Source organism: Amphibalanus amphitrite, unplaced genomic scaffold (assembly GCF_019059575.1).
Source record: "Amphibalanus amphitrite isolate SeventyFive unplaced genomic scaffold, NRLGWU_Aamphi_draft 000475F_arrow, whole genome shotgun sequence".
NCBI lineage: Eukaryota > Metazoa > Arthropoda > Thecostraca > Balanomorpha > Balanidae > Amphibalanus > Amphibalanus amphitrite.
This window is the reverse complement of record NW_024881969.1, coordinates 472,064-494,559: the sequence shown is the minus strand read 5'-3', so window position 1 is coordinate 494,559 and position 22,496 is coordinate 472,064. Positions and strand designations below refer to the sequence as shown.

General features: G+C 50.1%; 1 protein-coding gene across 1 annotated transcript in view; it reads left to right on the top strand.

The window, feature by feature from the left end:
- LOC122392220 (rho GTPase-activating protein 20-like) overlaps positions 1-22,496 on the top strand; it is a 140,424-nt gene that overhangs the window by 8,961 nt on the left and 108,967 nt on the right. Inside the window, exons 2-5 of the mRNA XM_043386837.1 lie at positions 9,714-9,907; positions 12,333-12,378; positions 13,974-14,043; positions 14,691-14,793. Of these exons, the coding sequence (XP_043242772.1) occupies positions 9,714-9,907; positions 12,333-12,378; positions 13,974-14,043; positions 14,691-14,793 (413 nt within the window). The remainder of the gene's footprint in view (positions 1-9,713; positions 9,908-12,332; positions 12,379-13,973; positions 14,044-14,690; positions 14,794-22,496) is intronic.

Here is a 22,496-nt window from a genome sequence, read left to right as displayed (position 1 = left end):
ACTACACCCCGATCGGTGTTACTCTAGCTCACTTCGTGAGTAATTTGGGGGCCCGGGCGTATAAGACTGAACCCTAACCGCTCTAACCGGTCGGGCCGTGGCGGCTGTGGACTGGGTGAGACGTCATTGACGGTACGTCATGGTCAAGGCGTGATGGGTCTGCCGTCACCTACATAGTCTGGGTGTAACGTCACGCAGTCTGTGTGTAACGCCTGTGACGTTATGTGGTCTGGGTGTGACGTCTGTGACGTCACCTGGCCTGGGTGTGACGCCCCTTACGCCGTGCCCCCGTCGTCGTTCGTCTGTGGCTGCCCGCAGAGACCGATGTGACATATCTGTTAAACAGGCTGTTAGTTTGGACCGATCCGTCTTTGGAACCAAAACAGTGACATACGGAGAAAGTGACCGTCCTCAGGGACGCTATGTAAATTTTGTGGGACAAGGTTGATGAATCGGCTTCAATATTAGCCACGCGTGACAACTCAAGAAACCTTAATATCGTGTGAAGATCGCATTAGTTGATACATAATTGCGTCAAATGACTACGGTTACGATGCATTGAGTAGCGTTATTTTCCATGCCATTGACCTCAAAGGCATGCCGAATGCCCATGCCCAATTTGCTCAGTGAAAGTGTTCTTATGTAACCCAAAACTTTTTTTCTTCAAAGTTTGCTTGCTGTGACGCGCTTTACTTTAGCACAATATTCTTACAAATATTTTCTTGGGTAATAAGTATACTAACAGCTAAAATAACAATGCGTGTTTATGCGACCGATGAACTTACAACTTTCCGTCAGTTACATCTGCGCTGCTTCCCCTTTCTGTGTTCGTTGGTGTTTCCGGCAATACATAAATCAAATAAGCTAGGACCCATTAACCCGCGCGGGGCTGGGGTCTCCAGCCGAACGCGCGGGGCTGGGGGGGGGGGTAAATTTTACCCCCCCCCCCCTGTTATCTCCCGAACTAATGGTCCGATTTGGAAAATTCAAACGCCAATCGAAAGATCTCATCACGCACAACTAAAAACATGTACTTAATTTTAAGTTTGAGGTCAAGGTCAAGGTCAGGTCAAGGGTACAAATTGCAAGTTCCTACAGTATCGGCCTTGCACCGTAGTTGCCGAAGAATGGAGTCATGGACTGAGACTGATCGCCCAAAACGTGTTCTTAGGCTACCAAGACAATATTCGTTGCATACGATATCATTCAGAGGTCAAGGTCAAAGTCAGGTCAGGTCAGGTCAGGTCACCAAAAACAAAATATAGAAAATGGCATGTGCGACACATGTTTTATGGGTCATTTTACTTATAGAATTCAGTAGGCACACTCAATAAGTGATATGGACCACCTCTGGATGAATTTCAGGTCGAGGTCAGGTCAAGGTCAGGTCAAGTGAGGTCAAATTTTGAAGTTGGTTGTTAGGGCCTAAAAAGGTGTCTATCTGATGCAGTTTTTCACGGCGAATCGAATGGTGCTATTTTTGTTTCCGTAGGAGGTCTAGAACTTCCAAAAAAGTCATTTTTCAAATTTTTTGTGTGTCGTGACGTCATACAATTTTGAATAACTCCCACATTTTTGAACCGATTCTTCTAAAACTTGGTATGTAGGTGCACATAGACCACTTCTCTGACATATATTCCGGTTTTTTCGATAAACTCAAAATTTTGGATTTTATAGTTATTTTCCCAAAAAAGTCAGTTTTTTGAAAAAATTTGGGCCAAAATCCATAATTTTCAAAAAACCGAGATAGCCATTTGATAGACAAAGTAGAATTACGTATATCCTTTTTTGTTACGTCTTGATTCCTTTAAAAATGAAGATGTTAGCGGCGTTTGAACTTTTGCCGTTTTTGAGGCGAAAATGGCGAACATGACGTCACTAAAACGTCAATTTCTCAAAAATTTTCTGACGGATTTCGCTCAAATTTTCAGGGAACGTGTCAAATTGATGTAAGAAAAGGTACTGAAAGTTTGGCGGCGCTGCGCGCCGCCGTTTTTGAGATATTGCAAAAATTCGCGAGGGGGGGTAAAATTTACCCCCCCCCCCAGCCCCGCGCGGGTTAACTTCAGTTGACCTTCCACAGACCGATATGCTTCTTGCAGCAAATAAATGGGTATTTGACATGTTTGGCATGTTTTCTCGCCTACCGTGCCTGCTGCCTCTTGGCTCGGGCTACAGGGCCACTGGATTGAGCAGGTACCCTTTGCTCAACGCTTTCTTCCGGTTTTGACGCCGCCGTGTCGCCGTCGGTATTGGCTCTCAGTGGTAGTCCATGGCTATCCGTGGCCTCCGCCACCCCTGTGTCTCTCTGCCTAACCCCGTGTCTCCCAAAGCCACCCCTGTCTGTACGGCCCCCGATTCCTTCGCCGCCGGGCTCACCAGAATGAACCGATGGCCGTTAAGCCGCACGCCGCTCACGATTTCGTCTGGTTTGCGTGTTGCCGGGCCCGTTTCCGTATTGAGTCGCGGCGGGGCCCGGCCGGGGTCCGGGAGTGCTGAGTACGCCCGCTGGAACCGGCGGCCCTCGTCGAGGTCACAGCGCGTGATGTGTGCGTGCTGCAGGGGAGGAGTCGCGCGCCTGACACTAATCCGCGAGCTGCCGAGCCGGGGTGGCTCGCCCGGCTCGTTAGCGCGTCGGGGAGAAGAAAACGGATGGCATGTGCTGGAGGCTCGCAGCTGTTTGTTTGGCGGGGAGTGGGAAAACTGTGTCAGATCGGAGGGAATTGTTTTTGCGCCGGGCCGAAGTGGGCCGCGTTTGGATCGCCGCGCTGGTGGCTCAGCTGACAGATGCCTGTCCGGCAAATTACGGGAAATCGGCGTCATTCGGGTGATATCGGTCATTAAAAGAAACCCACAATGACGTTAATCTGCGAACAAATAATGGATGAATCTTCTAATTGAATCATATTTGTGCTTGTGGCCATAAGGAAAGTCGCAAGTGAAATAGCACGAAGTCATGCCGTTTCCAAACCAAACAAATACGTCATTGGTGAGGAGAATCTTACAGTCCATCTTAAACCGGTGACACCAGCAGATGAAAGATCAATCAGCTTGACACGAAAACGAAAAGTTTTCGTTTTCACTTCAAGTTACCATCGCACAGTCTCCCTTTAGAGCACACAACAATAACAAATGTGCAAATTCAGACATCGGCCATTATCTCTTCCGCAAAGCCTCTCAGACAAACGTCAAACGTATGACACGCACACACCCCGGTGACCACCCCCCGGGCGTGATCGTTCCCGATTTCCGTACACTTTCCCAGTGGCTCCTGTTCGGGAGGTACTCGCCCCAATCCTCGGACGCACCTCACGCCTCGGTCGGTTTTGCCCGGGAGAGGTGAAAGGCGCCGGTCCTCCACACACGGCGAGACGGGCCTGAACTGAGTCGTTAGAGGGCTACTAGTTAGCCGCACGCACAGGCGTGTCGTGCGTCACGATCGACGCGCCACGCGTGACGCGTCACAGGGTGGGCTGGGGACGGTGGTGGTTATCGGTGGTTCTTGCGACATCGGCGCACCGCGGCCACCGCTGATGCTCGGAAGTGGTGGGACTGGACGGTGCAAATGGTGGCGGGTGGTTTGGAGAATGAAAGATAGAAACGTTGGATGGTGGTATGATGAAGAATATCGTGCGCTTCTTAGAAATGCCAACGTTGCTATAGCAAAGGCACGATTTTCGTTTCTCTCGTGCGCTTCTTCAACTCCGAAGACCATGACCATTGTTTATTTTTTATAAGAATTGCAATGTCGCTAACACAGCTCTAGAAATCCGCAGTTTAATTGTTGTAATTGGAAAAGTGTCGTTAGTTTAATTTTATTCTACTTTTATAATTGAATTGAATGTAGCTTAGTCCCTGTGAAAGTGTCTGTTCTGATACTATAACGTTTCTTCTCTAGAACGTCTGTGGGCTCAACCGTCTCGTTTATTAGGCCGCGTCAGGGGTTATTCATTGTTCTGTTCTGTCACTGTGCACAAGCATTTATTTCATTGTCATCATTTGCTTGTTCTGTGCGAAGGAACTCGACGTTAGATCTTTGTCACTGACAAACGTTCCATTCTACAAACAAACTATGGAGCTCTGTGTACAAGAGCATACTCTGAACCGGTCGCGAAGTTACCTCACGTGTCTTTGCATCACTTTGGTAAACGGCTCCCGTCCGACCTGACCCGGTGACCTCCCGTGTCTGTCAGCCACCCCATCCTTTAGGGGAACCGTCGGCTATGGGTGTCTCTTGGAAGGCTACAGAAGATTCCCCGTCAGATGTATCTGATGTAGATCAGCAGCTGGTGGTGCTTCAAAGCATGGTATAGGTCATAGAAGAGCGGCAGGGCAGTGTTCGATCTCCTCTCACCACATGGCTGGCATGGCTGACCAAGGGCTCCGCTCGCTCGTCTCTAGGGCACACACGGTCGGCACCCACGGTCGGTACTCACGGCCAGTGGTCACGAATGGTGGGGTCGTTTGGCCGGTCACGGGTCACGGATGTGTGCCGTCCGCTGATCTGTCATCACGGACTCGCCGTGAGCCACCGGGTCGAGCTCGTGATGCGCGTGAGAGTCGCAAACATTTAGTTAGAAGGTGCCGGGAGCATGATCAGCGAGGTGTCGACTCCAGTCTGGTTAATAACGTGATCAGCAGCTCACATTTGTCAGACGTGAATTTGGATCGCACCGTGATTGTAGCCTTCTAGTTGTGGTTACTGCTGTTCACCGCGAACATTACAACTCAGTTCTGATAGAAAAGAAGCCAAACTTTAATTCGCCAAAGCATACCACAAAAACGGCCTCTTCGTTTTCGGAGGGTGGGCTGCCTCACGATAGTGTCACTCGTCTAGCCGAACGCCACGACCGAACCGGGTGGGGGATGGTGCCAGTGATAGGCTGTTGGCCTTTGTGCCATCTCCCCATAACACCACTGTCGTCATCGTCGCCATGGCTCGATCTTGGGTCGGTCCGATGGCGTATTTACTAAGTGTATCTGTCCGGTTCAATTCGTTTCGCTCGGGTCTGGACTGTCACTTTGGATGATGGACTCCGCTCGCTGTCAAGCCTTGGACCTTGGATCACACACACACGCCGGTATAGGTACGCTCGCCCCGTCACCTTTACACGTTCTCTGGGGGCGCGATGCTCCCGCTGATCGAAGAGATAAGATGGTAAGGCGATAGGACCCAGGGGTCAGGATCCTCGGGATGTTATTTGTGCGAGGTACACGTGGAGCGCGCATACAAAATATTGTCTGTTAGTGAAGCATTGCGTGGTCTTGTCTCAGGCCGATGTCGGTGGCCGTGGCTCGAGCAGGTCTCTGGAGTGGATGGCAGGCAGATCAAGTTAGTTTAGGATCAGTAACAGTGCCTAGAGCCCGATATGTGGTCAATGGCGGCACTACGGTCCTGGTGTCAGTGGCAGTGCCGCCGGGCCTGATCTCTGGATTAACCCGCGCCCCACTGGGGTCTGCGTATAACACGCCCTACTGGGGGGGGGGGCTATTTATAGCCCCCCCTCCTAACTCCGAAACTACTGGGCCGATCGTCAAAATTCAAACGGCGTCTGATAGCCCCGGAAAAACTGCCGAGCGAAACCTAATTTCATTGACCTCGAGGTCACCGATGACGTCACAGGTCAGGTCAAAGTAAAAATTATTAGCATTTTGGCTTGTTCACGTTTTGGGCTCTGGTCGCCGTCTTACAAGTCAGATCAGGCTCATTTTTGGTTCACACACTCGTGAACAGATGCTCTAGATACCCTGAGGGTACCAAACTTGTACTTTGATTTTCAGGTCAAGGTCAGGTCATCACAGGTCACGAAAATATTATATCATGCGTCGGTCACGTGACACATGTTTTATGGTCCATTTAGGCCAAAGATTTCGAATTTGATGTCGTTTGTGTCATTCGAGGTCATTTTGAGTCGAATTTAGCTTAGGTCAGGTCACTTTCAGGTCAAAAAAGGTCAAATTTTGAAGTTTAATATTTCAACAAAAAAGGTACCTATTGGATGCAGTTTGAGCTCAGGATCACGATGGTGCTATTTATATTGGCGTACGATGACAAATACGTGCTGGAAAATTGATTTGAAAAATTAATAATTGTGATTTTTTGCAATAATGCGTATAACTTGGCCATTTTGGAAGATATTTAGCTAAAACTTGCTAGAGTTGTTCATGATAAGGCGTTCTATCACATATATTCCGTTTTTTTCGAAAAGTCAAAAACTTGTTGAAAAAAATGTAAAAATATAAATTTTGAATTTAATTATATTAAATTTTCGAAATTTTCAAAATTTCGAAAATCTGAGATAGGAGTTTGATAGCGCAGTCTATTCTGAGTCCTCTCATGCAAAGAAATTGGATCTAGCTTAAAAACTGAGCTCTTGGGAGCGATTGCCGTGGTTCAATGTTTTGCTTCGAAATCGGCCGAACATGACGTCACTCTGACGTCATTTCCGGCCGACCTATGGTAGCTACGAAAATCATATTTTATCACAAGGTGTCAAATTGATGCAGCCGAAGGTACTGAAAGTTTGGCGTCGATACGTCAAGCCGTTTGGAAGTTATTGCAGAAAAACGGAAGGGGGGGGCTATAAATAGCCCCCCCCCCCAGTGGGGCGCGGGTTAAGTGGCAGTGCCGCAAGGCCTGACACGGGTTCAGTAGCAGTACTACGGTCCCTGGAGTCAATGCCAGTGCTTCTGGCCTGATCGGCAGTGCCGCTGGGTCAAATCTCTGGGGTCAATGGCAGTGCCGCGAGGTCCGGTATATCGGCGCCGGCTGTCTCACCTGGTCATTACGGATGGCTCATCCGTCAGACGGGCGTCCAGCTGCCGGCCGGCCTCGGGCGCATAGCGCTCTTCACTCGGACACGGGACGGGAGGAAATGGTGTATATGGCATTGTCAGGATGCGTCTCCCGTACGGGATCCGTGATTTTGGGCTTGCTACTGCCAACGTGAACAGTGCTGCTACTGTTCGCAACAAATCGCAGCATGTCAACATCCAATGACGTCTTAGTTCTCGTTCCCTCGGGCCAGGGCTGCTAGATCAGCAGGCCTAACGAGGGAAACGAAACGAAAAAAAAAGAAATAATGATTCGGTGAGGACATTGCTCGAAGTTCGTTTGCATAGCTTAGCAGAACTTGTTTCAAGTTTGCTTATTTTATGGGTGAAAATGGACATCATGTCTGAGTTGTTGCGTGTCGACTTATTCATTCTACTTAGTGCCGGCTTCATCATACTATATGTATTTTACGAGTATACAATGTCGGTACTCAAAGATCTAGTCTGGATCTGCTTTCTGTGGGGATCTGCTTACATAGGTGTCGGTGTTTTTGTGTCCGATCATGACGTGCGCCGTGCGCCAGATATGTATCGGCGAGCTACCGACACCGGCGCACCTGACCTCCACTCAAGCGAGCTGAGGGCGGCCGGACTTCGGGAAGTGCCCGAATAAACTCCTGTGATGTCCAAATCATGACTGCCGCGAGCGACATGCGTGACTTTTTGGATTGTAGTCGGGCGCCGGGTCCTTGAGAAATGACGCCCTTGAACCGCTACCGGTGCGGTACGGGAGTGGTTGTTACTAGGATGTCGACGGGAAACTTGAACGATTTCGGGTGGAGGCCAGTTATATTTAAATGATCGATAGATTCCGACGGGCGACGGGATGTGACGTACGATCGGGATAGGAACTTTATACAGAGGACTGGTCTGAGTGGTCTCCCGCCTTGCCTTATCCAGCGATAGCTATAAAAGTATATGTTTCGGATCACTGCCCCTTCAAGATACGTCCTTTGCTGTAGCTTCGATGGCTTATTCCCCCTTTTTCCTATATCACGATAAACTTTCACAATATAACTCCGCCTGTCCCTTCTGCTGAAACCAAGGCAGGTAGTGCCACTTTATCTACGAGACAGATGTGCAACGCTGATCGTCGCTCTGCAACCTCTGGGATGCTGCGTGCCGCCCTAATTGAGTTTGCGCCCGAGGGCTATTAGAAGTGAAAGTGAGCCGTGCATAAAAATCGCCGGACGTATGCAATGTGCCAAATGTACCTACCCTCCGTGCTGTAAGGTCCTGGCCTCGGGGGTGCTGGATGAATGGCCCGGTTTAGGGCGGGATGGGACGCTCGCTCACGTTAGTGGGACAGGCATCTGTCACACATTCAGGTGGGCGGTCGCACCATGGTGGTCTCGGAGCGCTGAACCTTGCTGGTTGCTGTAGACAGGGAGGGAACATCATGAAAAGGTGTCTACATACTACATACTTCATCCATACACATGGGGGCCACTTCTAATGGGCTAGTCGCGGTGTTGGAAGTAATCATTGCTCATTGCTCATGAATGACTTTTTCAGACATTTTTGTTGCTTTTCGGCGCAACTTCATGCGATACGTACCTAACTCAATTAACTCAAACATTTGTTAGTGACAACGGATATGGATGAACCATATTTAGATAGCATATTTTTTATTTTAGGCTTAGTGCCAGGGGTATATACTGTGCAAGCATGTTAGGTACAAGGCAATGTTCACATTAACTTTATCTATTACCTGTGAAATGAGACCTTAACTAATGAGTCCAGCGGCACTGGGCCACCTAACTAAATAAGCTTAACGGCGCGTCCTGGGGACGGGTTATATGGCTGAATAGTCCATAGCTTCATACTTACGAGAAACATGATAAATTGTCAAGTACTGTCAACTATCGATGCTTCGTCTAGTGCATGGGTGCAACCCGATCAACCCGATCACCTTCTCATGCTCGCAGATTTCTGATTGACAAATGCCGATATTATCTGTCGATTTTAATTCCCTTCCCACGCTCAAGTGTTGTTTGCCAACCACTTGACACTCAATTAAAACAGGGAATGAAAACTGCAGCCTCCTATCTTTCGCTGAGTGATTGGCAGATAATTGAATGCGATTCGATTCGATCTGATAAGTCACCGAGCTGATGTGTTGAACATTCGATGCCAATTGCAGACCTGTTTGCTGTTTTGTTTCTCTCTAAATCAATGCCATCATTTCATGTACGTGACTAACAGACAGCACTGTTACTGATGCAAGCACCAGGACATGGGGATGGTAGATGGCAAGTGATTATCAAAATAAATAGGCATCCATGATGCAACCCGATCACAAATGTTTAGCTGATCTATCAATGGTTCAACGATCAACCGAAGCAGACCTACACACTGGCGACACTGGCGACAAGCGAACGGGGGAGGTGATGCAAGTGTGTTGCTTTTGTAAAGCTTTGCGTCTCTCCTTTGTCCTTGGTCGTTTGTTTGGTCCGAACATCGAACTCACTTAGACCACTTCCCGCAGGTCACGTAGACCACAATGAGCCAGCAAAACGCCGGTAGCGCCATCTGCTCGTGCGAAGAGCTTAGCCGTGGCCTCAGCGCCATCTACATGATCGGCCCTGCCCTTGTCTGAGGCTGGGCTTAGGGACCTCGTCATGAGGAACTCGGATTGTCGATCTCACCATGGTCCCATCCTATACGCTTTGTGGATTCTTTGCTTGTGCCCTGCTCTTAGAAAGTATTGCTGTTGGCCCACAATGCTTTGCTTCCAGAGTTAGTACCGCTCATCGCCTCCCGCGCTAGCTCCCGTTTAACCATGTGTTGCAGCGAGTCTACCGATTGTGTAACCCCCGTTCCCCTGTGTCGCAGCGAGTGTAGTGAGTGTCTAACTCCCGTTCCTCTCTCTGTTCCAGCGACTGACGTTCGGTACCGTCTGACCGAGTGTCTTCTGGCCGGTGAGCGGCGCTACCTGGCCTCAGTGCGCTCACTAGAGCACGTATACGGCACCCCGCTGAGGAAACTGAGCTCCATCAGCGCCGAGGAACACCGGCAACTCTTCACCGGTATACAGCCCGTGTGCTCCGTCAGCGCCATGCTAATCAGCAAGGTGAGAGGGTTAGTTAGTCGAGGGAGTGTTGTGAGAGGCCTGTGGTAGCTCTCAGGTGTCGTGGTGTGGGATAACTGATGTGTCTGTGAAGGGTTTGTTCAGTTAATTGGTGGTGTCTGAGTGTCCCGAGCTGAGCTCCTGCGGGGCTGAGCTGCATGGTTATGGTGCACCTAGCGGTAGCAGAAACAACTATCGGTGACCCCAGGTGTCGCCCTGGTCAGCGTTCCTCACCGTTAAAACTTAAAATGCTCGACGGGCGTTCCGAGTGCTGACCACGATGAAGAGAGGCTTTTTTCTTCTTTTTGGGCTGCTAATTTTTGAACTCTGATCTTTTATCAAATCTAAACGTCATAGGCCTCTCTTGACTCTTTAAGCCGCCTCTGGTCAGACCCCTCCCTCTGCCAGCACTGAACACGCCTCGTTACAATTCTTTCGGACCTTTAGCAACTCTGGTGCTAAAAAACGACTCAGGGGGTTGTTTCTAAAATGTGAATGACTAGCTTGGGCTAGACTTTTCATTTGAAACTCTGTTGGGGTTTTGAAATTACACATCTATCGCTAGACATTATTGAAAATGCATAAATGTCTATGCTCTGCATCTTCACGGAAACAATCGTTCATTTATCACCGCCCGACATTGGAGCTTCCGCCGAATAACTCCCCACCATTACAATGCCTCGACCCCACCTCCGTCCCGCCCTGCTCTCGCACCTGGTCCCAACCGGAGCAGCCGCCTCTGCCGGCCGCTGCAGGGCGCCGTTCGAAGAAGGCTCTGCCCCGCCGCTGCCTCCGCCGCCGCTGCCGCTGCCGCCGCCGCCCCCCGGCCAGCAACCGACCCCCGGGGGCGGCGGCGCAGTCATGATCTGCACACGCCCGGCCAGCATTTATCCGGCCGGCCAGAATTTCCAACTAAGGCGTAATGACGACAGAGGGAAAATTATCAGCCATCCGGCCGCAATTTACGGCGATATGAAGCGCGCTTTACAGTGCTGCTTTTAATTTTGCGAGTCGATTACTCGGCTGAGGAACACTGGGCGCCCCGCGAGTGAGACATGCTAAAATCACTGTTAACGAGAGGGTGTGCGGTGGCTGTGCGGCAGTTACTCTGTCGATTGGACCGCCGCCGTAAGATGAGAACAAAGGCATGCGGGAATGGCTCCAAAAGCACCACAGGTGGGGTGGCGCTAGGATAGTTATAGGAGGGGCGTGGTATCTTCCATGTTAACGCGTCGTAACGTTGCCGCTTTTATTAGAGAGACGGTAAATCATGCTGTGCTTGTGTTTTCATAACACTCTAGCACTGTTGCCAACTCTCCATGAACTATATGCATATTTATGCATAACCTTTTTATTCTTGTCATTATTTTTCGGTCATCATTGAATTTTAGGTCAACGTAAATTTCACCTTAATTGAAAGATATAGCTCGGTTACTTTTTTACGTTGAAATATGTCTAAAAAGGCTGAGACGAGTTTGCCTCTTGCATCCGGAAAGCGGTGAACAATTATTTTCGATAATAAAAGACTTGGAGGCATACGTTCAAAAACCGTGATGCTCGCTCCGTTATTTATGTAGTTAGATATTCGCCTTTGGAGACCACAGTTAAATTTCCCTATATGTTCAATCTTCTCTTCCTGTGTCAATGTTGCGTACTCATCTGTATATTTTGTCATTTTTCATATAACTAGTTATCCGGGTCTGCCATTCCAAAACATCTCGTACTGAAAATAGAAACGTTGCAGTAAACTCTCGGGCAAGATTTTCGTCTAATTACAATTCTCATTGTCCCAGTTTAATTACCCCAACCGCCATCTGGGGGACTAGGCGAGAAATTAAAAGGAGTCGTCTTTTGTGTTGCAAGATCATTTACCGCTTGGGGTGTAATTTACGCTGATTTCTGCTTCCTTGAGCCAGTTGAACCATTTTTTAAAATTAATGCATACGTCACTGAAATGAAGCTGTCTATTTCTCTCTTCCTGTCGTTCTCGCTCTCGCTCTCCTTTCATTCTTCTCTCTTTTCCTTCTTTCTTCCCCACAACCCTCTTCCCAATTCGTTCTCGCATTCCCTCTTCTTTTCTCTCCGCTCTCTCTCGCTCTTGCTCTCTCTCTCTCTCTCTCTCTCTCTCTCTCTATCTCTATCTCTATCTCTATCTCTATCTCTATCTCTATCTCTATCTCTCTCTCTCTCCTCCCTCTCTTTTAGCGGGCATCCGGGTATTGATTAATGCACCTGTGACCGCTGTATCGAGCTACGAACCGCTGTGTGGAGTGGACCTTGTCTAACAGATATGCGATGTGTAAATTTGAATACCGTCTGTGTGATATGTGAAGTATAGCGTCTGACTGCTGTGTCTGTGTTAAGTGTAAATTTAACCTTTGGATATCTGTGCTGTGTGAATCTGACTCAGTACCATAACCCATTTCAGCTGGAGAGTACCTTGGACACGTGGGACTCCGAGACAACTCGAGTCGGTAAGTGCAAAAAACAATCCCTAGTCGGGATGTTGTGCTTTGAGAGTGGGGCGCCATTTAGTTACACCCGCTCTCAGACAGGCATGTATCGCGTTGATTTGTTCACGTTCATGGAGAACTTGTGATGGCGCCGGTTTGACCTTCATGAGTATGATTTATGATCTTCCGAGGAACTGCTTACACCGTTACAATACAAGTTTTAATAGTATACCAAATTTGACATGATATTTTTTGTTGTTTGCATAATGCGTATCTACAACTAAACTTCATTTCTATGGCCAAGGTATACATGTTTTCCGGTGCACTATCCATTGTACATTTTTTTCTTAACTGTCCTTGGTGGAATTGTAGAATAGCAAAATTCGGATATTGAACCTGAGATGTCAAAAACTATACCAAATCCTTTTTCGTCGTCATTTTGCATCGTTTTGAATGTAAAATCAGTCCGATATCCGACAGTGTCGCTGATTGGTCCGTTTATCAGACCAATCAAAGACGTTCGGGGTCGCCTGAGTCAATTATTCTGCCCAGGGCGAGAAGCGTCCGTCCGGTACCATCACGGTTCTCGGTATGTCACGAGATGAGCACCGTCCGGCGAGGGCCGACTCTGACCGGTCGACCGCGTGCCGTCTTTGTTTGTCGGCCGATGGCCCCGGTCCGGAGCGGCCTTCAGGTGTTACCTTTGTCGGTGGCCCGGCCACCGCCCGTGCATAACAATGAACCTCCTCTAGACGGCCAGGAGATGAGCCGATGGGCACCGCGGATGGACCGACAGACCCGGCCGTCCCGAGGAAGTTCGTTGATTATAGATCATAAATACTGGTCGAGCCATCACAATCAATCACTGCCGTATCGTCGGGTGGTTGTTGTGGGCAGGTGTCTGTTCCGCTGGTGGTCGTCGGGTCTAATTCTGGGCGGTCGCTCGGCTGCCACTCCCAGTTTATAACCCAAACAGCGGGCGGAGCCCCCAGAGTGATGGAGCGCTCTCAAACCCACAAAACATCGCATGGGAAAGGGGCGGGCCGAATCGGAACCACTCCTTTACAGAAGGACAAATTATTGGCGCTGTAAAACGCTAATGAATGGCTAGAGCGGTCGTGTTTCGTCAGAAATATCACCGCTTAGTCATACATTCCATGTATCTCGACCTACATGACATACATGCTTGCTTCGGCCTTTGGTCTACCTACACTCGTTTATTGGTCATGTAGGCCGAGCTATAGCTCGGCCTACATGACCAATAATTTTAGCCAGATTTCAAGACGATGTCAGAGGCGTCATTGGCATGCAACCTTATAATCAATATTCTTTAAGTTGACTGTTGTGATGCCATATTATTGATATGGCATCACAACATATTATTGACTTGATAAATAAATGGTGCAGGCGAAAATGTGTATCAGTGGACGACAGAAGGTGGCGCTCAAAAGTGTCGATGCCTTTGACCTTTAACTTTGACCTTGTAGCCACTACCAGGCGAGATTTTATCTAAGACTGATCCTGGAAACGCTAAAACTTACGCATTCTTGATATTTGTATACATCGGAGTGCTGCAGTGACCGTTCCTTTCTCTGAACTGTCATTACCTATTACAGGTGGTTTGTTTTCGAAGCAGCTTATCCACCAGTACGAAGAATACCTCAAGTTCCACCAAACCGCCAGACGGTAAGGACTTACAAACATTGGATTAGTTGGATCGGTTGTTACTAAAGCTTGTTGGTTGGTTGCCTCGTAAATCGCAATTCTGCCAATTTTAGGCAATGGTGCATAGGCATTCGTTTTGAGCCATTTGCGCCTTCGGCTGTTTTTAGGAAACCGCTGGTTTCTTCCCGTCCACGAACGATAACTGTCCATGCAATGTTCTTGCATGCCACGTTTTCTGCAGCTGTTTTACAATCTCAACTTTCGCACTCTCTCTCTACAAAGCCTCCCTTTATTTTCGGTAATCACACCTTGAAGCGGCGTCAAACTATGCTAAAACGCTCACCTTGAACTTTTGCCCCTAGATTGTCGTTTGAGCGCTGTTAGCGCTGTTTAATCACCGCTCGTGTTTGAGAGTGTTCCCTTGAGCTGATGTCGTTCGTTGGGTTTGTCTACACGCCTTTGATCGGGGTCCAGAATACATACAGTGCGGCACAGCCTGGAACTTCCCAAACGTAGAGTCACGGCTCGTTCACACTCAGGGGCGTCGATTTCGTGTTCGGTGGTCAAAGGTCATATAAGGCTGCAGTTGATCATGGCTATCTGATCCATATGTGCCGTATAAAAAAACTTTTGCCCTGTTAAGTTAACGATGTGTGTCCGGTTCACAGGCTTTATCGGCAGAAGCAGGCGACAGACGAGGAGTTTGTAGAGTTCTGCAGGCTGAGGAGAGGAGCTGCCAAACACACGCTGGATGCTCTTCTGCTCTTACCGGTCAGTCCTTGCTCCACCCTCTCTGCTTTGTACCCACGCAAATCCTGTGTGTCCGCAATGGCGTCATGCTTTGAACAATTGCAACAACTATTTTATTTATCCGCACGTGATGCCAAGTCGATGACGTAGTACTAGTCTGCATGGCAGCTGGCCTGGCCCCTAAAATCCCCAAATAACTGGCGTTATCTTTAGTTAATCCCGTAACGCTTCGGCATCGTATGCTCCATAGCATACTCATGTGTTGGCTGTTTATCGGCCGGCCGTCTCTCTCTCCCTTATATCCTATTCACCTTCCAGGCGATCGTTAAGAGAGAGGAGACGGTCGACGAGGTAAGGAAATGAAGGTAAGTAAAACCAACGCAGATGGTTGGAGGGGTGGGTGGAGGAAAACGTGCTCGGCAGCGACCGCTGCTGGTCCGCTTCACTCGCCCGGGCCGCGTTGAGTGGACCTCAGCCGTCCCGCTCACGGCGGCCCGCTGGTGACGTCACGAACCCTCCGGCGAGGTCAGGTCGGAACACCGCTCGACAGTGCCGGCCGGCGCGGCTCTAGAGGCCAACCGCGGATACGCGTTTGAGCAAGGATGCGGCGTTACCATTAACTGGCATATAACTGGCGTTATCTTTAGTTAATCCCGTAACGCTTCGGCATCGTATGCTCCATAGCATACTCATGTGTTGGCTGTTTATCGGCCGGCCGTCTCTCTCTCCCTTATATCCTATTCACCTTCCAGGCGCCAATGACACCCGACAGGACAGAATGTTTGCGAGACTGTGCGCGGGTATATATGTAGGCATATAAACGCGTATGTTATAAGCCAATGGTACGTACCGTATAAGCCATTTCGTCCGTTCCACATTCTTCTTCGGACCCGATTGGGGCCGCCTGTTTCACGACGAAACATGGTAGAAGAAACCACGCCGGATATTGGCCATCAGACCTGAGTGCTCAGTTGCAGGAGGTGGAACCAACGCGAGTCGCCGCGTGACGAAGTCGGGAACATTTCTGTCATAGATACGCATGTCACATTGCCGCGCGGGTACAAGCAGATGGCGTCGTAGTGGCGCGTCGATTTGTGTTACTCCGCTGCGGTGGCTGTGGGATGGTCAGACTGTTTTAAGTTGAAGAGCTGGGCGGCCGGGAACGGTCACCACCCATTGTGGTTAGTCGGGAACGTTAGCAGCCGGAGAGCAGACTGTTCGTCAGTCAAGAGCATACAACTGCATAGACTGAATTAACACCAGTTACGGTCGGCCGGCCTAGAAGTCGGCTGGCTATACTGCGATCGGTCGAAACCAGCTTGCCGAGAACGGTGCAACACACAACGATCGGTCAATAACGGTGCAGTGGGTTACTATGTAGATTGCAGACAGACGAGCCGACAATTCGAAGCCATGCAGGTGTCAGGCACGAGCAGACAAACGCAAAACTGTGGACAGTCTGAGGTTCAGGCGTTGAAGACCGGTTAAGGTACACCGGCATCAGTGGTCGATGATGAGCCAGACTGCAGTGAGATGGATGCAGGGTGCCGGCAACTGTGAATCCACCACGATCGATCGTAAAATAATCATAGGGGGAAGCACAAGCCGCTGCGAGCCGGACAATGATACAGTTGATCACACCGTAGTCGATCGACGGCGTCGTCAGTCGTTGTTCTCAAACGTCTGAAACCAATGAAACGCACAATGTGGGCGGCCTACACGTGATAGTAGCAGAGCCAGACTGCATGAACGATTAATGCATATTTGTTCTGGTCTGTTGGAAACAGAACAGAAGTGGGCAAACCAGGCTGCGACCACACGGAGAGCCAGGGGGGACAGTTTGACGCACTCAGCGGTCGGCGGGGATCGTATAGCAGCGGGAAGGCTAAAATACTGGGCGAGTAAACACGTCGGTCGGGCCAACATTAGCAGTCAAATAGCCAAACTGTTGAGTCGAAGATTCCGCCTGTCGAGACCGATGAAACAGTCTGTGAAACACTCCATGGGAGTGGTCGGAAGAGTAGCCAGGTCTCGGTGCCGGACTGGGCTAGTTGGAGCCGGACTGACAACAGCGACTAAAGAAACGGTAGTCAGTAAGAGATCTGGACTGCATTGGATGGTTAAACATCCCCCGCGCAGTTGCACACAGGTATCGTAAGCTGTATATAACGATAGGTAGTGGTCATGCGAAGGCCGGATTATCGGTCGGACTCGGCGGTCGGTCCATAATATTAGTCGTCGGAGCATCCAACTACCAGCACGGGCGGTCGAGACAAAATGCTAGTATTTGGGTGGTAAAACTATTAGGCACTATCAAAACAGCAGCCACGCATTTGTGGACGCGACAGCTGGATCACATTGTTGCGTATGCGTCGGGACACCTGCACATACATTGTAAACACCCAGAAAACATGCATGTACGCTCCGGGAACGTGCAGTCAGGTCATCCGAGAGCGTAATCAGCCACATAGCCAGACTAACGGAGCGATTAAGTATGTGAAGGGTAGGCGGTCGGAACGCATCGTAGAGAACGAGATGTCGCCACCACCGGCTCTACTGATAAACGCCTGTAGGGACGGGCCACGATCTATCGCCAGTCACTGCAGCGCAGCTGACTGGACCACTCTGTTCGACCAGCATCATGGAAATGGCAGTCTGGTGCTGCCGGTCCATTGGGAAGATGAACGATGGAGGTCTGAGCCAAATGCGGTTACAGGAACGAGCACGTGACCGTCTACGATCGGTCATAACGGCTTACAAGACAGCCACCACCCCAACGGCTGACCGTACTAGTTGACACACAGTGCGGCCGGTCGTACGCAATGGGTTCGATCGGAAACATCAGCAGCCGGTTCGCCACGACCCAATGCTGGGTAGCCATTCTGATAGACTCACGACTGAGGCGCAGTTCTGTCGGTCGGATACACATGTGGTCGGTAAGAAACGTCGGCATCCGGTTCGCCAGGACTGCAATACTGAGTAGCCAGTCTGATCGACTCACGATTGAGGCGCAGTTCTGTCGGTCGGATATACAATGTGGTCGGTAAGAAACGTCGGCAGCCGGTTCGCCAAGACTGCAATGCTGGGTAGCCAGTCTGATGCTCATGATTGAGGCGCAGTTCTGTCGGTCGGATAAACAGTGTGGTCGGTAAAAACGTCGGCGGCCGGATCGCCAGGACTGCAATACCGAGTAGCCAGTCTGATACTCACGATTGAGGCGCAGTTCTGTCGGTCGGATATACAATGTGGTCGGTAAGAAACGTCGGCAGCCGGGTCGCCAGGACTGCAATGCTGGGTAGCCAGTCTGATACTCATGATTGAGGCACAGTTCTGTCGGTCGGATATACAATGTGGTCGGTAAGAAACGTCGGCAGCCGGTTCGCCAAGACTGCAATGCTGGGTAGCCAGTCTGATGCTCATGATTGAGGCGCAGTTCTGTCGGTCGGATAAACAGTGTGGTCGGTAAAAACGTCGGCAGCCGGGTCGCCAGGACTGCAATACTGAGTAGCCAGTCTGATACTCACGATTGAGGCGCAGTTCTGTCGGTCGGATATACAATGTGGTCGGTAAGAAACGTCGGCAGCCGGGTCGCCAGGACTGCAATGCTGGGTAGCCAGTCTGATACTCATGATTGAGGCACAGTTCTGTCGGTCGGATATACAATGTGGTCGGTAAGAAACGTCGGCAGCCGGTTCGCCAGGACTGCAATGCTGGGTAGCCAGTCTGATACTCATGATTGAGGCGCAGTTCTGTCGGTCGGAACCAGTGTGGTCTGTAAGAAACGTCGGCAGCCGGTTCGCTAGGACTGCAATGCTGAGTAGCCGGTCTGATAATTGCGATTGAGGCGCAGTGCTGTCGGTCGGATATACAATGTGGTCGGTAAGAAACGTCGGCAGCCGGTTCGCCAGGACTGCAATGCTGGGTAGCCAGTCTGATAGACTCACGATTGAGACAGTTCTGTCTGTCGGATAAACAGTGTGGTCTGTAAGAAACGTCGGCAGCCGGTTCGCTAGGACTGCAAGGCTGAGTAGCCGGTCTGACAAGACTCACGATTGGGGCGCAGTGCTGTCGGTCGGATATACATTCTGGTCGGTTAGAAACGTCGACAGCCGGTTCGCCAGGACTGCGAAGCGGAGTAGCCAGTCTGATACTCACGGTACGTCCGGAATACCCTGACGGAAACGGCACCTGTTATGGCAGCATGGGGATTGCTGCTGAATCCATTGTTGTCACCTCCGTCCACGCACTCAGACAAAACCCGCTTCCGGCAGCGCCGCCGAGCCGCCAGCCCGCGCTGGTTCGGCCATCCCGTGGCATAGCTGGACTACCGAGGACAATGAGACGCAGCCAGAGGCAGTGGTCGAAAACGCTAACAATCGGATGGACAGAGTTTACCAGTCGAACAGCCAGACTGACTAAACGATAAGCGTTTTTGCGGGCGCTAGAAACTTAGCAGTGGGGCTAGCAGACCGCCTCAGTTGCTGTGCAGATTGACGAAACCGGGTAGCTGCGTATATCCACTCGAACGTCACTTGGTCCGTCGTATAATTAAATCTTCCTTTTTATACCTGTGTCACAACACATATAACCATATCTGTGTCACCTTTATTGTACTTATAAACCTTGGTTTGCCTTAGCCCATGATTTCATCCGTACCATGCCTACCATCTTTAATTAAGACTGTGTCCGTCATTGTGTGACCATGCCCGTAGATGTTTTATCAATAAACTAAACTAGACTACATTAAACACGTCGAAGCGGTCGATCGGAAACGTAAGCGGCCGCGTCGCAAGACTGCACCCCGTGGCATAGCCTGATGAGACGACAACGATTGAGCTCACCCAGACGGTGAAACGATCATAGTCTTGTCGCTAAACGGCATGGGTCGGGAGCCAGACTGGACACCCGGACGGTGATGGAAACGTTAGTATAGCAGTCACAATACGGACGGCGATTTGGAACGGCAGCGGTTGGGTGGCCAGGCCGCATTCAGCCGGATATCCGCGTTGACGAGAATGAGACTTGACATCATTACGGCATTCCTTTCATGTACTCTTAGAAGCGCAAGATACCAGGCCAGTAAACAGCCGATTTGAATGACAACGAGCGAACGTACATTAAGCCCTACACGCGCGAAAGTACGATGCGAGGCATCCGACTGACCCGTGTGGGCGACACTCGGCCTAAGCGTTCAAGCAGCTAAGACGCGTTGGCCTAGCCATCTAAGACGCCGAACTGGAAAATGGATCCAACTTCCAGCATCGCCTCTGCTGTCCGGGTAGTCGCGATCGCGTTCGCCGTCCAAAAGCTGCCCGACAGCAGGATCATGCACATGGGATCAGTTACGGACTAAAGGTCTCCCGAGCGGCATTACCGACGAGTAAGGAACCACCGTCACTTACTGAAACACGCACCGATTCAGCAACCGAACTATCGAGATAGACGATTGCTGCTGTGAATACAGTGTGATCATTAGTGATACGGCAGACAAAGTGCCGGCCGAGATAGGTACAACTTAGCCCATTATCACCAAAACGCCTTTTTGGGCGAATAACGAGCGTATGAGAGAGTGAGCCCTGCACGTGCGGAATGGCGAGCGGGTACTTCTAACTGGCTTGTGCACTGCACCCTACTAACCAGTCACTAGCAGTGTGCCAAATTTGTTGGCAATCAGCTCAGCCGTGTTCTAGAGATCTGGAAGCGGCACCCTACCGACCGGTCCGGAACCCATGGGAAAACATTGCCTGGTGGGTGCCTACTGCCTACCTACATGCCAAGTTTAAGCGAGACCGCGCCGGTGATTCCGAGTTATTGTAATGGGAACAAATCTGACACTTGTTCTTTGCATTTTGCACGTGCAGGGGGGACCCACACGCATCGAGAGTGTCCGATCTTTGGCAGAAAGTACGGAACTTCCTGACAGAATTACCGCATGTCAATCGCCCCAGCGGCTGCCGAGATAGGCCTCTCAGAATCGTTACAGGCCGGGCCGGGCCAGCCGGATCGCTCATACTGAGAATTCCGTCATGTTGAAAGACTCGTTTCGCGCTCGCTCGTAATAAAGGATGACGCTTGCCACCGCGGTGCGCTGGACCCTTGGCGCTGCCTAAAGGCGGTACCATCCTGATCGTGTAGTCATCGTGTAGCAGCGTTCGTACGGTTCGCAAGTCGGTGCGTTAAGGGGCATCCCACGATACATATGAGTACCTCATGCTCGATCGTAGCATCTGCAGCTGTTCAACACGCTGCAGTCAACCGGGTCGCCAGGTTGACTCACAGCATAGCAACACTAACGGTCGGGCCGGCGGATCGGCCAGCCGGGGACGGTACCTTTATGGCAGCAGAGTCCATCAGCCGTTTCCTCGCTCCAGACACCCGTAGCGGTGCGATAGGTGAAGCACGCACGATACCTGTGACGGCAGCAGATTCTATCCATCGTCCCGTCACCTCCGGCGTTGATAATCACTGCACTGCAAGAAAACGTGCTCGGCAGCGACCGCTGCTGGTCCGCTTCACTCGCCCGGGCCGCGTTGAGTGGACCTCAGCCGTCCCGCTCACGGCGGCCCGCTGGTGACGTCACGAACCCTCCGGCGAGGTCAGGTCGGAACACCGCTCGACAGTGCCGGCCGGCGCGGCTCTAGAGGCCAACCGCGGATACGCGTTTGAGCAAGGATGCGGCGTTACCATTAACTGGCATTTACAGACCACACATTTTACAAACAAGCACACTCTCAGCAGCGTCCTGTCGTGCTCCGTACTTGGTGCACCCCAGTTAGCAGATCCAGCCCGATACTGATTGTAGTCCCAGTTGAGCGGGGCATCATGACCGGAGCGCTGTGGCTCGCGCACGCCAGCCCACCGCGGCAGGAGCGCCGCTGACTATATCGCACGTTATTAGGGCTTATTCAGCACGTCCGTGGTACAGGCGCTCAGGTAATCGGCCGTATTTTATTTTCTTCACATGGATGATGATTGTTCTCACGAACGGGCTCCATGATGGCCCGTAGCCTTCAAATATTCGTGGTTAATAGGACATCACCAGACGGACAATTTCTGGGGAATGGAACCATGATCATGATGCAGGTCTCCCTGCATAGTTTTCTTTTTACATCTTGACAAAAACTAAAAAGATATTTGAATGCTGTGGCAAGGTCTTTTGAAACCGTCATTAGAGAATGTGGTTTGACAAAGTTGACATTGCGATTCCTTATCGTTATACCTACTGCCATTGATCTCCCTATAAATGACTGACAATACCTCCCTATGTGTTGTGCAGCAAACTGAAAAGTTCTTCGCGGAAAGTTTTGTGTTGAAATTGCATGCTCCTATTTCCCCTATGATTATCATTTTGACTCCATTTATCGCTTTACTGCTTTTGTTTCGTCTACAACTGTTGATGCATCTCAACCACAGGCACTCGTTCAGTTACTTTTGTAAAATCGTAAACTGATGGTTACATCAGAGAAGGGTATGTTGCATTACCTACTAAGGATATATTTCGCTAACAATGTAAAAAATGCACGGTTAATCTGAAAGCATTAACCGTTTTGCTGCATTACCTACTAAGGATATATTTCGCTAACAATGTAAAAAATATACTTTTTGTAAATAACACATACCAAATGGATGTCGTTTCGTTATGCATAAATAATAAACATCATCAAAAGTGTGGTACCCGGTTCGGTTGAAATACATATAGGGTTAAAGTTAAGGGAAATAGGATC